The sequence below is a fragment of the Sphaerodactylus townsendi genome, linkage group LG13 (assembly GCF_021028975.2).
Source record: "Sphaerodactylus townsendi isolate TG3544 linkage group LG13, MPM_Stown_v2.3, whole genome shotgun sequence".
Taxonomy (NCBI): Eukaryota; Metazoa; Chordata; class Lepidosauria; order Squamata; family Sphaerodactylidae; genus Sphaerodactylus; species Sphaerodactylus townsendi.
In genome coordinates, this window is record NC_059437.1 from 34,940,391 (window position 1) to 34,953,302 (window position 12,912).

The 12,912-nt window shown below is 49.1% G+C and overlaps 1 protein-coding gene across 4 annotated transcripts in view; it reads right to left on the reverse strand.

Annotated features, from left to right (window-relative positions):
- Window positions 1-12,912, reverse strand: part of SFI1 (SFI1 centrin binding protein) — a 47,219-nt gene that overhangs the window by 9,867 nt on the left and 24,440 nt on the right. For all 4 annotated transcript variants that reach the window (XM_048514962.1, XM_048514961.1, XM_048514960.1 and 1 more), the window contains 6 exons: window positions 12,450-12,545; window positions 3,903-3,979; window positions 3,598-3,700; window positions 3,154-3,250; window positions 2,714-2,874; window positions 571-645 (listed from right to left, as the gene is read on the reverse strand). In XM_048514962.1, coding sequence (XP_048370919.1) covers window positions 571-645; window positions 2,714-2,874; window positions 3,154-3,250; window positions 3,598-3,700; window positions 3,903-3,979; window positions 12,450-12,545 — 609 coding nt within the window. The remainder of the gene's footprint in view (window positions 1-570; window positions 646-2,713; window positions 2,875-3,153; window positions 3,251-3,597; window positions 3,701-3,902; window positions 3,980-12,449; window positions 12,546-12,912) is intronic.

Here is a 12,912-nt window from a genome sequence, read left to right on the forward strand (position 1 = left end):
CTTAGCTTCCGAGATTTGATGAGATCATGCTAGCCTGGGGCTATCCAGGCCACATCTGCATTGTAGAGAGGAGTAATTAAAACCAGCTCTTCTGCCTCCAGGCCTAGCTGGCCTGGGCAGTTCAGGGCTGGAGACAGATCTCAGAAGCTAAGCAGAGTCGGTCCTGGTTAGACCACCAAAGTATACCAAGGTCACCATGCAGAGGAAAGCAACAGCAAAACAGTTTCTTGTCTCGAAAACCTTACTAGGTTGTCATGAGTCGGCTGCAACTTGACAGCATTTTACACACACACCTTCTGCCTCTGTGCTCAGCTTTAACCAAACTCCCCTTCCTCCCTCTGTAGATAGAGCCACCCAGAAAAAAAAAAAGGCACCAAGTCCCACCAACCCAAGAACCTTCTCCTTTGGACTCATTATTCCAGGGGTCTGCAACCTGCAGATTTCCAGATGTTCGTGGACTTCAATTTCCATCAGCCCCTGCCACCATGGCCAATAATGCAGACTCCTGCATTGTTCCAACAAAATTTATTGTTATAGGAAGTCTGGACAAGACTTTGTGCCTGATCTTACCTGCATCTTCCACAGTGCAAAGCAAGTAGAAAAAAGCCTTCGGGTCTTCAGTTGGTCTCCTTGTCTTCTCAGGAGCTTTGGGAGAAAACAGGGACAATGATTGGCAGTTTTATAATCATTTTTTTCTTGCCTGAAGATTTGGAGGTAGCACCTTGGGAGGGCAAAGTCTGGGGAGGAGAGGGAACTTAGCAAGGATGGAATTTATGGTGTGTACATAAAATATGTATTTTATGGTGTGTAATGCAATGGCCTATTGTGTGTAATATTGTTTTGGCCTTCTGTACACCGTCCAGAGCCCTTCGGGGGTGGGTGGTTTAAAATCAATCAATCAAACAAACAAACAAACAAATAAATGTCATTTCTAGAACTGGAGTTTCCCTTACACTCTTATTTGTTTATTTATTTGCATTTATTCCCTGCCCTTATCACAATCTCAGGGTGAGTTACATAAGACCATAACAATAAAATCACAAACTGTAAAAATCCAACAGCAGTAAAAGCACAATAAAACCGCATCCTAAAAAACCAAGCAAAATCTAAAAGCACCCACCCACAAAAAAGGCAGGGGATGAACAGATATCCCAGTGGGGAGAGTCAGCCAAATGCCTGGATAAAGAGGACAGTCTTTGCCAGGCACCGAAACTCCAAGAGAGCTTGGCAAACCTCTGGAGGGAGGTCATTGACCAGTGTAGTGGCCACTCTACCACATACACTCTGTGGTATATCTTACTGCCTATCCTCAGTACCTGCCATTTCCTGCAGGAGAACTGATTTCTGCACTCTGCCTGGAGAACTGTAGCCCTACTTTGAAATAGGTAACCCTATCTTAGGGGGTCTCCCAGAGAGTTTTATTCTGTGATTCAGGATTGCATCACCAGAGGTTCAGATAGTTACATCCACCAGAAGACTCTTAAGCCTTCACAGCAGAATTAGGCAGAATGTAAATTATTTCTGAACTGCTATAGTTATACTAATGTCATTAATGAGTGGAGGGGGTCCCCTAAGCCTCATCAAATTATTCTGGAAACAAACAAGTGATTTGGCACATCAACAAAAGGGGGGAAATCTCTTTGATCCATCTAGATTTCTGCCTTGCCTAGACTGGCCTCCAATTTGTTAGCCCCGCTTCATCCTGTTATTACTGAATCAAGGCAGTGATTCAAGATATCCACTGCCGTTATCTGAAGCAGTGAGGAATATTCATAGGGAACAATGATACATACATCCATACACTGTGCATAGCAGCATGTGTTCTATTCAGGAGGAAAAGGAGCCACTCCCCATTCTATCAGTCTTGTCTTTGTCAGTTCCTGCCCACAAAAACAATCCATCAATTGTTTCATCTGGCAGCAGGTTCCATTAAGGTAGTAGCTGCCAGAGGAAACAATAGAGAACTGCTTTGTAAACATAGCTGTAATGAATGTGGGGGGAAGTATTATCTTCTGCTGTGCTTCTATTCCAGAGATAGTACAGAATCAGGGAGAGGAGGAAGCTTTGTAGTTATTTCTCTGTTTCTCTATGGGACAAAATGAAAGGCAGATGTGAATGTAAACAACGCAAGCGTAAACCTGATTAAACTGCGTGAGATAACAAGCCCCAACGTAGTTAGCATCTGTGGGTGCCACGGTGCCCACTGATGTGTTTCCTGGCACCCAGTTGTTCTTCCTCCCAAAACATCTTTTTCAACAGAAGAGCCGGTTTCCTATGTGTCACGAGAATAGGAGGAGCTTCAGAAGAGCCTAAGAAGCATTACCTTTGGGTCTGTGTACAGCACCCATTTAGATACAGCTGTTGAGTCTCCCAGCATTTTGTAATGGCTCTCTATGGAAGCCATTTTGTGATTGACCCTGTCTGCCACAGCAGCTGTTTTCTGGAGCCATCCAGGACTATTTCCCAAAATTCCAAGTGTCTGCCAGCTCAGCAAGGTCAGAGACCTCTGCAACAGGACTTATGTCTGAGTAAACATGCCCACAAACAGGCTGATGAGAAGTTGTGTTAGTCGTGAATAAATTCATGGACATTTCTGTCCAGATTCTGTCTGTCACAACCATCTTCAGTAGCAGGAAGCCCTGGTTTGTTTGGTTTTTTTAAACATTTTAATGTTTATTATCCGTTAGCGAGAGGAATCCTCAAACCATCTCACCATTTTTCTTATACACCAAAGGTGATACTGCTTCCACCCAGCCACACACTTGTGAAGCAGCTGCCTCCCGTGGTGTTGAACTGCTATGAGGAGCAGCCCCCTCTGCCTTGAGGATCTGATGTAGGCCTCCTTCCAAAGGAGAAATGCAGCCCGTAGCTTCACTGTCCAAAGAGAAAAGATAAAGCCTTATGCAGCAGCAAGGGGGGGGGGGGATAAATAAAAGGAGAGTGTTTCCTACTGTAACCTAGAAACAATAAAAACATGACTCCCCCCGTAAGAAAGAGTACCATATCAGAGAATTTTCTGTGTCATCTAAGAGGGAACACGTGGCTGCCTGCAGAGAAGCGTAGTACTAGCTGAAGACAGCAGCAAGGTTAGTAACTGGAACCTATGCCAAGCTCAAGCAGGCTACTGTTACCCAGGGGTACTCTTGTGCTCACCAGTATGCAAATGTTTCCTGCCATCCATCACAGCTGCTGCTTTTTGCTGATGGCAGTATGCGTGCAGGGAGGATGTGTCCCTCCACTGGAGCATCACCTGTGTAGAGAAAACAGCCTCTCATAGTCAGTCCTGCTTCATCTTGTACTGCCCTCTTTCTCAAAGGCTTCCATTGTCAGACTTGCATCCCCCAAGTGGCCTGTGAAGGTTCCATTACTTCCTCTGCTGCCCACGCTGCTACTCACAATAATTGCTGTTGCTCTGATGCTGCACATCGGTGAAATTATTCAGGGAAACTGGGGTAGGATAGTCATAGAAGGGACACAGGAAAGCATGACTGATGCCCGCCCCCCACCCCGGCAACCAGGACAGAGAGTTCACCCCCACAATTTAATCAAGTATCTTGGTCTCTCTAGAATAGAGCTTTCCCTCATGCCAGATGTTACCTTGGAGAGAACTCTTCTTTTGCAATGCTGTTCTGCCAGTGCAGCCTTCTTGGCTTCATCCTTGAGATATGCTACTTCCCCCCGCCAGGTATGCAGCACCTGCCTGAGGTCAAATAAATAGAACTGAAGACCTAAACATTGAGTAAATTCCTGCCAAGAACAATTCCTTTCAGGGGTCTGGAATGGGAGAAATGCTGTGATGGGGTAGTACATGCATTTATGTCTCAGGAGAAAGAAAGAGCCTACATAGCTCTCAGGCAACATAAGATCAGGTTGTACAGAATCACAGATAAAAAAATATTTACCGTAGCAGCTTCTGATTATGCTTCTTCTCTTTTTTGCCCACTTCGTTCAGAATGTGTTGTACTTGAATCTGGTATGTCTGCAAGGAGAAAGTGATGAATTTGTATTTTGGTAAGATTTTATTTACTTTGTTTTGATTTTTATCCCGCCCTATGCCAGCCAGAGACCAGCTCAGGGTGGCTCCCAACATAATATAATATACACAATCTAATAGATAAGCATAAATTAGTATAATGCAATATAATAATTAAAATACTCATCACAATCAACATCCAATTTGTAACACAAATATATGAAAGTCTGGCACTTCATAATTCCATTATCTTTTTTTCCCAACAGGAATCTCATTCTATAATCCAACTACATCACTGTAGTTTGTCCACCCATTATTTCAGCCTATTTGTTAGGAAAAAGGGGAGGGAAGGCCAAAAAGGGGGAGGAAAAAAGGAAAGTGAAGTGAAGGGAGGAACAAAAAGGTGAAGGAAGTAGGAGGGCAAAGGAGGGGGAGGCCAGACAGATGGCATAATCATGCTACTTCAACTGTAGGCCTGGCAGAACACTTCTGCCTTGCAGGCCTTGCGGAACCGTACTATGTCCCACAGGGCCCTGATCTCAGGTGGCAGAGAGTTCTACCAGTTGAATTTGGGGGGGCTGGGGACCCCCTGACAGTTTGTACTAGATGAGCATAATGGTCTCTGGGGGTGATACTGTCAGCTAGCGCCTTGAACCCAGGCGTGGTGACAGGAATCAGCACTAGACAGAAGAAACGCATGTACAGCAATGCTCGTTCCAAAGCAGGAAGGTTTTATCTTGTTGCACACAAAGACAAGATAACGTGCTGTACAAAAACTCTCTTTGCCAATATACACGCTCCTCCACCAACATAACACTTCGCAACATACCACACCATAACACACCACACAGTCCTTATACTATGATATACCTATATACATCTCTCAGCCAATCACAGGTCAGATGATCTCATGTTGCACCTGGACGCACTGAGTGACCTTCAGCAGTTTCCTGCTATGGCCTTCAGCAAAAACTTGCTGTGTCAGGCTATAATATGTCCAGTTAACTTTTTCCGTACTCTGACAGATATTGGGAGATGTGGTCCCGTAGATATGAAGGTCCCAGACCACCCAGGGGTTTAAAGATTAGTACCAAAACCTGGAACCTTGATCCAGAATCCAATCAGTAACCTGTGCAGTTGACAAAGCACAGGTGAGATGTTCAAACTTATAGGGATTCTCACAAGAACCTTTGCCACTGCATTCTGGATCAATTGTAGTTTCTGGAGTAGTCTTAGGGAAACCCAGTGTAGAATGAATTACCAGTCTGGAGGTGACCATTGCATGGATGACTGTGGCTAAGTCAGGGCTAAGTCATTTACCAACATCACAACCATTATAGTCTTCATTAAAAAAATAATTAAATAGGAACATGACTCAACATTCATCTCATCTTTTCTTCGTTTGAGAATAAATATGATACCCGCTTTATTCTAAGACTGGGGGGTGGTGGTAGTATTTTTACTCACCTACTCATAGCAGTGCTAAAATTTCCCTGACAGATTTGTAATAGTCATATGTAATCCCATCTGGCCCAGCAACCTTGCTTCTTTCAGATGTATCATTTATTTTAATTTTCTCTTCAGTAAAATTCCTACCTAACATAAATGGGCTTTTATTGATAAGACTCATAAACTTGTTCTCTCATTTTGGAGGTTGTGGAGTGCATAATTTTTTAAAAATAATAGTAACTGCTCCATCTTATATTCTTTAAAAAAATCAGTTGCGTATTTTATTCAGTAATATTTCCCTCTTAAGATTTTGATTACCTATATCCCGCAGTTCCGAGTACATACAACCACGTGTAACTCAACCCTTCCCAGACAGTATCAACATTAAGAAGAGGAAGCTTCAAAAAGGTGTAATGGGGAGCACCATAGGCAATCGATGGCTACTATGCTCTAGGAATCAAGGGGTCTCCCACTGTACTCATTTGCTCCCTCTTTGTAAATCTCCTATATCAGGGGAAAACAATGGCTTAGCTATGGTCCTTCCTACACTATTGATGGATCGTTAGGTAGTCATCTCCCCTCGCCAGGAAGTCTTCAGCCGCTAAGGAATAGGCGAGACGCTGAGGAGGAGGTTTCATCTAGGTGGAGAGCTGTCAGCAACAGGAGCCCAGCGGGTCCCCATTGATCCCACAACCCAACTCTGCCACAATGTGCTGGTCTCTGGCACTGCTTTATTAAGGGTTTCCATTGTGGGATGCGTGTAAAGGGAGGTGGGTAGGGGAGATGAGCTGGAGAACCCGGAGACCTGGAGATCATCATGTGATGCATGATCTCACCTGTCTACGATGCGGACGAGGGAGCCGCGTGGCGTCTAGAGCCTAATCCTCTCACCTGGGGGGGCAAAGATCCATTGTCCCTAAGCTTCGGTGTTACTGGAGCCAGACAGTTCATGACCGCGTGACTCACTTAGGGGATGAGGAGTGGGGAGTGCTTGAGTGCGACCAGAAGGCCGTGAGAGTCCAGGTGGCGATCCCAACGTTCTACCATGACGGATGCTGCTGGATTCAGCAGTGCATTACTACATCTCCCTCCTTTTTACATTTTAGAAGGGGACGGCGCAAACGCTAGGGGAGGCGATTTAAAGGGGCAGCTTGTCTCCCTCCGCTTCGTCTGGTCAAGCTGGCCAGCTTCGCTTGTGTAACATTAGGACTTGGCAACAAGGGTAAGGGAAATTCCCGAGGGGCTTCTTACAATACCGTTACAGGCAATATTAGGACACGCATTGAGCGTAAAACAAGATCCGATAATAGAGGGCACCTGACAATTAAACCAATGTTTAAAAGAGCTGTACAATACAGCACTTCAACCATCCTCCTCGGCAGCCAGCTCCAGAGGGCTGACCACCAATGGAGCAAAACATCATACTTCCAGATTAGGATTAACTTCTTGCAGCTTCGCGCTTTCCTTAATGTGAATCAACGGTCGGCAGAATTATCAGGAAAGAATTAAAACAACACATATTATGGTACATTCCTCCACAACCTTGCGTGGTGCTTAACAACAACAAGTAATCCAATAGCCAGCACGGATTGTCTAGGATGCGTAAGCTTGAGGAGTTCCTGCTGCTTTGGGAGAGCCAGGGCGCCCAGAGCTGGCGGTGGAGGTGGGAGCTGATGGATCTTACAGGGGCACAGGCCAGCCGGCCAATAAGTCTTAGCATTGTAAGGGAGCGGGTCGAGGGGACTCCCACTGGGGATTCGCGAGGGAGACCGAGACTCTGCTTGGAGGGAGGCTGACCCAGCGTGCGGCTCCGACAGGAGGGTCGAAAGGCAGAGCTGAGCCGGCCCGGCGGGCGTCGAAAGCGCTCCAGGGGTGGAGCCTGGGGTGGGGGGGCGATGAGTATGGGCTTGACTGAGGCAAACAAAGAGTTCCGACAGAAAGCTTGAGTGCGGGGAATATAATTAAGCGTTCTCTCCCACTTGAGGGTCCAGAACCAGCCCCTGGGGGGAGCAGGATGTTTCGAACATGGGGGGAATGTCCTCCGTGTGTGTACAGTAGCTCCAATTGGCGAGCCGCATGAATGGAGCCCGGGCGAACCGGTTCACGGCAGCTAGCTGCGCCGGTGATGCAGGCGCATTGAGTGTTGGAGTGGTGGTTAGCTTGACAGTCTTGGTGACTAAAGGGAGAGCGCCCGGCGGGAGGGAGTTTGGGCGACAACAGAGTCCCACAGTGAGAGCGCTCATAGAGTTACCCTGATGGATAGAGGCATTCCATGAGGCTGCTTAGCCCAGACTCAGCTAGGAAGTCTCCAGGCTTTACAGGCGGGGAGCAGGCAGGAGCTTAGCAGGCTCCTCGGACTCTCCTAGGTACTGGGCCCAGGCAGAAGGCGAGTTGAGGCGTTGGCAGCTGCACCTTAAAACTGCTCCCCAGATGTTGGTCTGGTATGAAAGCTTCCTAGTCAGGGGGCAGTGGCCGATATAGCCGCCATCGGCAGGAGAGGCAGTAGAGCAGGCAAAGGGATGGGTAATTACGCCGAGTTGGCGGTAATGATACATAGGGAGGCTACAGAGGTTCTCAGCTGGGTGTCTGGTGGTCTTGCTTAGGCGCCAAAAGCGACTCTAGAAGGCTTGAAGTTGAGGTGAGAATTGCCAAGCGTCCCCCCCAGGTCATTGTTCGGGTCTTTGGGCGTTGGCGGCTGGCGTTCCTATTGAGACTCTGCTAGGCGGGATCCTCTAGAGAAGATGTGTTCCATCTCCCGGGATGGGGTTGCTTTTCCTCTAGGCGCCATTCCATGGGTTGGCCTTGTCTATGGCTGAGAGTCGAGGAGTCCACAGGGACCCTGTAGTGGAAGAGGGACTGAGAAGCACACCCCCTTTTCCCAGAGTTACGGGGATTCACGGGGCGAGGTCCCGCCAGGCCTCAGTTTTAAATGCCCGCGATGGCCCGAGGAGATGAGGATCCCGAAGTTCCGAGTGTTTGGGGAATTTAATATAAGAAGGGAAGAGGCTTGTTTTGCAGCCTGTGAAGGTTGCTAATGCTATTGTAATGCAATCCTCCCTGGGGCAGCGCTACTCCCTCTTTCTTTAGTTGTTTGGAAAAGCAGGGAGGGGGCAGGTAGGTAGTGAAACCCTGGTAGGAATTAGCTTCAAGCTGTCATCAGGGTGCTTGACAAAGCTGACTGAAGGTCCGTACCTGAGAGGGGAGTGGGAGCAGGCGGTCCCTGGGGGGATTGTGGGTAGCATGCATGCTTAATCAACAACACAAAGGGGGGGCTTTGGAGTACGCCTTTTGGGGGGGGGGATGAAACATCGAGGAATGAAACGAAATAACATGGCTAGCGATTAGAGGCAGATTTCCTACACACACACAAAGGGAAGAGAAAAGGGGTTCTTTGCAAAGGGATTTACGCACTTACCGTGACCTTGGTGGCTAATGGCAGGAGCTGGATGGTGGCTAAAAAATTTTGTGATCCGAATTATCTTGGGGAATTGCCGTCACCGGAGCACCGCTTCCTATGAAATGGCGGTTATAACCGCCATTTTCCGACTGGCCTAACTAACATGGTTACTGATAAAGTTGCCAGGCTAGGCAGCTATAGCCCGAGGTTTGGAGTATTAGGGGCATAATGGCGGCAGCTTACCCCAAGCTTGGGCCTGTCCACAGCCAGTGCCTGCGGTATCAGGAACGGGCCCAGATTTTAATCCAGGGAGGGCTAGTCAGCCAATTGGCCCTCCCGCCTCTACTGGTTGAAAAAAACAGAAAGAGAGGGGAAACAGTTTCCTTCACTGAGGAGATAGAGAGTGAACTTCTGAAGTCACAGTTGGGATCAATGATCCGTGATAGCCTTACCCATCCCAGACCAAAGTCGTTTTGACCTGACTCATGAGGTCCCTTCCCAGAGATTGGCGTGGATGTCTAAAGGCGATGGGAGTAGGACTGTGAGCTACCGCTCGAGCCCTGGCTGTTGGCGTGGCGGATGCTCAAATGCAGCGGTTTGTCTCCCACCCCACAGATGGGGCAAGCCTGCGGTGTGACCACTGGTCGGAGCCACTCGGCTGCTCTGATAGCGAGCTGTCCAGGCATGATTGTCCACCAGGCCCGCGAACTTACATCCCTTCTATGGCGAGCTCCAGGTATGGTGGGGAGCTCCCCGATAAAGGCGTTCCCACTGCTGCGGCAGGTGGTGTAGGCTGCATACATGTTGGCTGCTGGGGCTCGTAGCCTTTATTGGAGTCGGCAGCGGGCAGCATGGGGCAAGAAAGAATCAGCTGGCGCAGCTGGCTCCGGCAGGCAGCTCCTGTGGGATGTTTGTCCAGACTTGGAGATGGATGGGTCACTTAGTGCGTGGAGTGTCCCGATCACTCGGGGCGATGAACAGTCCCTGTTCAGCGGCAGAGGCGCTGGCAGCACTAGCCCAATTGTCCCACGGTAAGGGATGGGCTCGTCATACTGGGTTGGGGCGACAAGAACCTCGTGCAACTTAAAGGAGATGGGCTGGGTGCATGCGGCGAGATGCCACGCGAGGGGGTGGTTTTGGCAGGGAGCCTTGGCGTTTGGGTCTGCTCTAGTGATACTCTCCCTCCCTTGGTCCTGGGCACAGGGGAGGCGCCAGGCGGGAGTTTCCCGACGGGCAGTGCGTTTCTCCAGTGGGAAGCCTTTCTGGCAGTGGGCACCCGGGTCTTGGTGGCCTTCTCCTCCACTAAGGGAGGACCCTCCTCCATCGGGGGTTGTAAAGGCCCCCCCACGGGCTGCCTACACTCCTTGAGGAAGTGTCCGGGTCTGCCGCAGTTAAAAGCAGTTATCTAGAGGCTACCTCCCGCCCGATTGGAAGTCACTGGGAGGCTAGCAATTGGTGGGCGGAGGGACCCGATATCCTGGCAAGCCTTAAGCATGTCGGCCAGTTCAGGATTTTTACTTGAGCCAGTGATAAGCCCTCGCGACACTCCGTGGGCGTTCTCGCTACTTGTGAGCGCCAGGGCTTCGTTTTGGGCCTCCCTGCGCTATCTACCTGCCTCTTGGCTTCCTGGAGCCTGTTCACAAACTTCGTACATAGGGCTCTTACTTGGGGTTTTGCAGGATGGAGGAGAAACTCTCTGGGTTGGCTGGCGGCGTTGGGGACCTTAACAAATGCCTTATAGAGGCACTCAGAGGCAACCGTAGAGGTGGCCTCAGGCAGAACAATCTGATCGTTGGGGTTGGCATAAAGCAAATATAAAGCTGCTTGTGGCGGTGTAGGAAGCCATAAGAGGTGGCTTGCTCTGTTGAAGCACTGCTGAACTCACTTTCCCAGACCACAAATTGTGCAGGGCTCAGGGCATCACGAGAAGGTGGTCTTCCAGTCGTCTGGAACCATTAGGTGGTTCCTTTACGGTAACCTCCAGCATACCTCTCACATTTAGGGGCTAGGTGACTCCTACGTCCCGCATTGCTGCGGAGCTCAGTGAAGGATGTTATAGCTTAAAGAGGCGGATTTTCGACAATACGCCCGATGGCGCCACCTTCCCTCAGTATCTGTGAAGTGGACCGGGGCTGCAATGCAAGAATCTGACATGCGTCTTCGTCAGGTTTCTTTCTTCTGCAGATGCATTAGCTATCTCACGTTCTCTGAGAGTTTGAAACCAGCCATTATGTGGCGCTTGACGGAGGTGCAGTGGCTTCGGAGAAAATGAAGGCTGAACCAAGGGGGAGGCGGCTGAGCGGCGGAGAGTTTGAATTGGGTGAAGGCGAGGGGCAGAAGGACAGGCGTCCAATTTGGTGGATAGAGAAAATTCGGGGTTGAAATTGAAGGTGAAAGATCGAAGGAGGCTGACCTACAGCAAAGGGAGCCATAGGTCTGCAGGCTGATGGCGATAAACATTGTCTCCACGTCCAGTAGCAGCGACATCGGCGCCACGAGGGCTCTGTCGCGAAGAGTCGTAGCCGATGTTTCCCAGTCCTTAAGATTCCAATGTCCCCTCTGGGTACCATGGACACTGAGCTTCAATCTCCTCAACCAATTTCAGCAGCTCCCCTTCTCTTCTGGGGACCCTGCATTTCGCATGCGCTTTCAGTTAGATCCAGCGATGCTTGTCATAAGCCCTGCTTTTGCAAGCTCCCATACTCACCGGTGTTCCGTCGGACGAGAGAGAGTGTCCTAGGACGCTGCGTGTCTCTGGATCGCCGATCCAGAGGACAGGCGATACCAGCAGTGTGGTCCCTGGATCGCCGATCCAGCCGGACTTGATATCGCGGACCCCTTCCCAGGCGACGGTGAGCAGGGTGGAGGTTCGAGGATTCCCGGGTTTCGGCACCAGCTTGTAGTCATCCCCGCAGGGTCGTCGCTAAGGAATAGGCGAGACGCGGAGGAGGTTTCATCTGGTGGAGAGCGTCAGCAACAGGAAGCGCGGGATTTCGTGATCCTGACAACTCTGCCCTGTGCTGGTCTCTGGCACCTTTTATTAGGGTTTCATTGTGGGCGTGTAAAGGAGGTGGGTAGGGAGATGAGCGGGAGACCGGGAGACCTGGAGATCATCATGTGATGCATGATCTCACCTGGCTACGTGCGGAGAGGAGCGTAAGCGTCTGAGCCTAATCCTCACCTGGGGGCAAGACCATTGTCCCTGCGCCCGGTGACTGAGCCAGACAGTTCATGACCCGTGACTCATAGGGGGATGAGGAGTGGGGGTGCGGTGCGACCAGAAGGCCGTAGGTCCGTTGGCGTCCCAACGTTCTACCACGGTGCTGCTGGGTCAGCAGTGCATTACTACAATTCGTTTCAAGCAATATACAGTAGCAGTTTTTTAAAATTTTCTGTGATCCAGATGTTTTACATATCTTACCCTGTTGTAAACAAAAAGACTCCTTTCTCTCCAAATACACAGCAACTATCCCGATGCAAGTATGGTAAATTAAAAGGAATTTAAAGGAACACCACCACACTCTAAAGTATATATTACAGGAGTCCATCACAGCTGAGCCAAACTTCAAGGATACAGCATTTGGTCACAATAAACCACTGGGCATTTCACAAGCATCAACTTTAACAAACCTTCCAGGCTGAAAGGGTCCTATGCAGTAAAACCTGCTGGTAATGCACATCTGCTTTCACAAGCTTCCTCCATTTCTCAGACCGGTATCTCAAATACTATAAAGGAAAAAGGCAGAGGAAAGTTGTTGGGAACAGCCATTTCCAACCCTGGGTATAACAGATGTGACAAAAATGTGACAAATAAGATTCCTGCAGCCCCAATAGTCAGTCTTACAGGCGCTAAATTCAGGAACTAAGTAAAACAGTCTGAAGAAACAACATGACTGTTGTGCAGTACTTCTCCACCTCCATGATTCTCTAAGCTCCTAAGAAAGCCCATTGGCCTATCTCCTTTTCCTTTTAACTGACTCTCAGCTACTCTCAACATTGTGCCCCGTCTAGAACACACTCAGGCCAACATTGTGTCCCGTCTAGAACACACTATCAGGCCAGATTTTGGATTTAATTTCCTTTTGGTTAATTT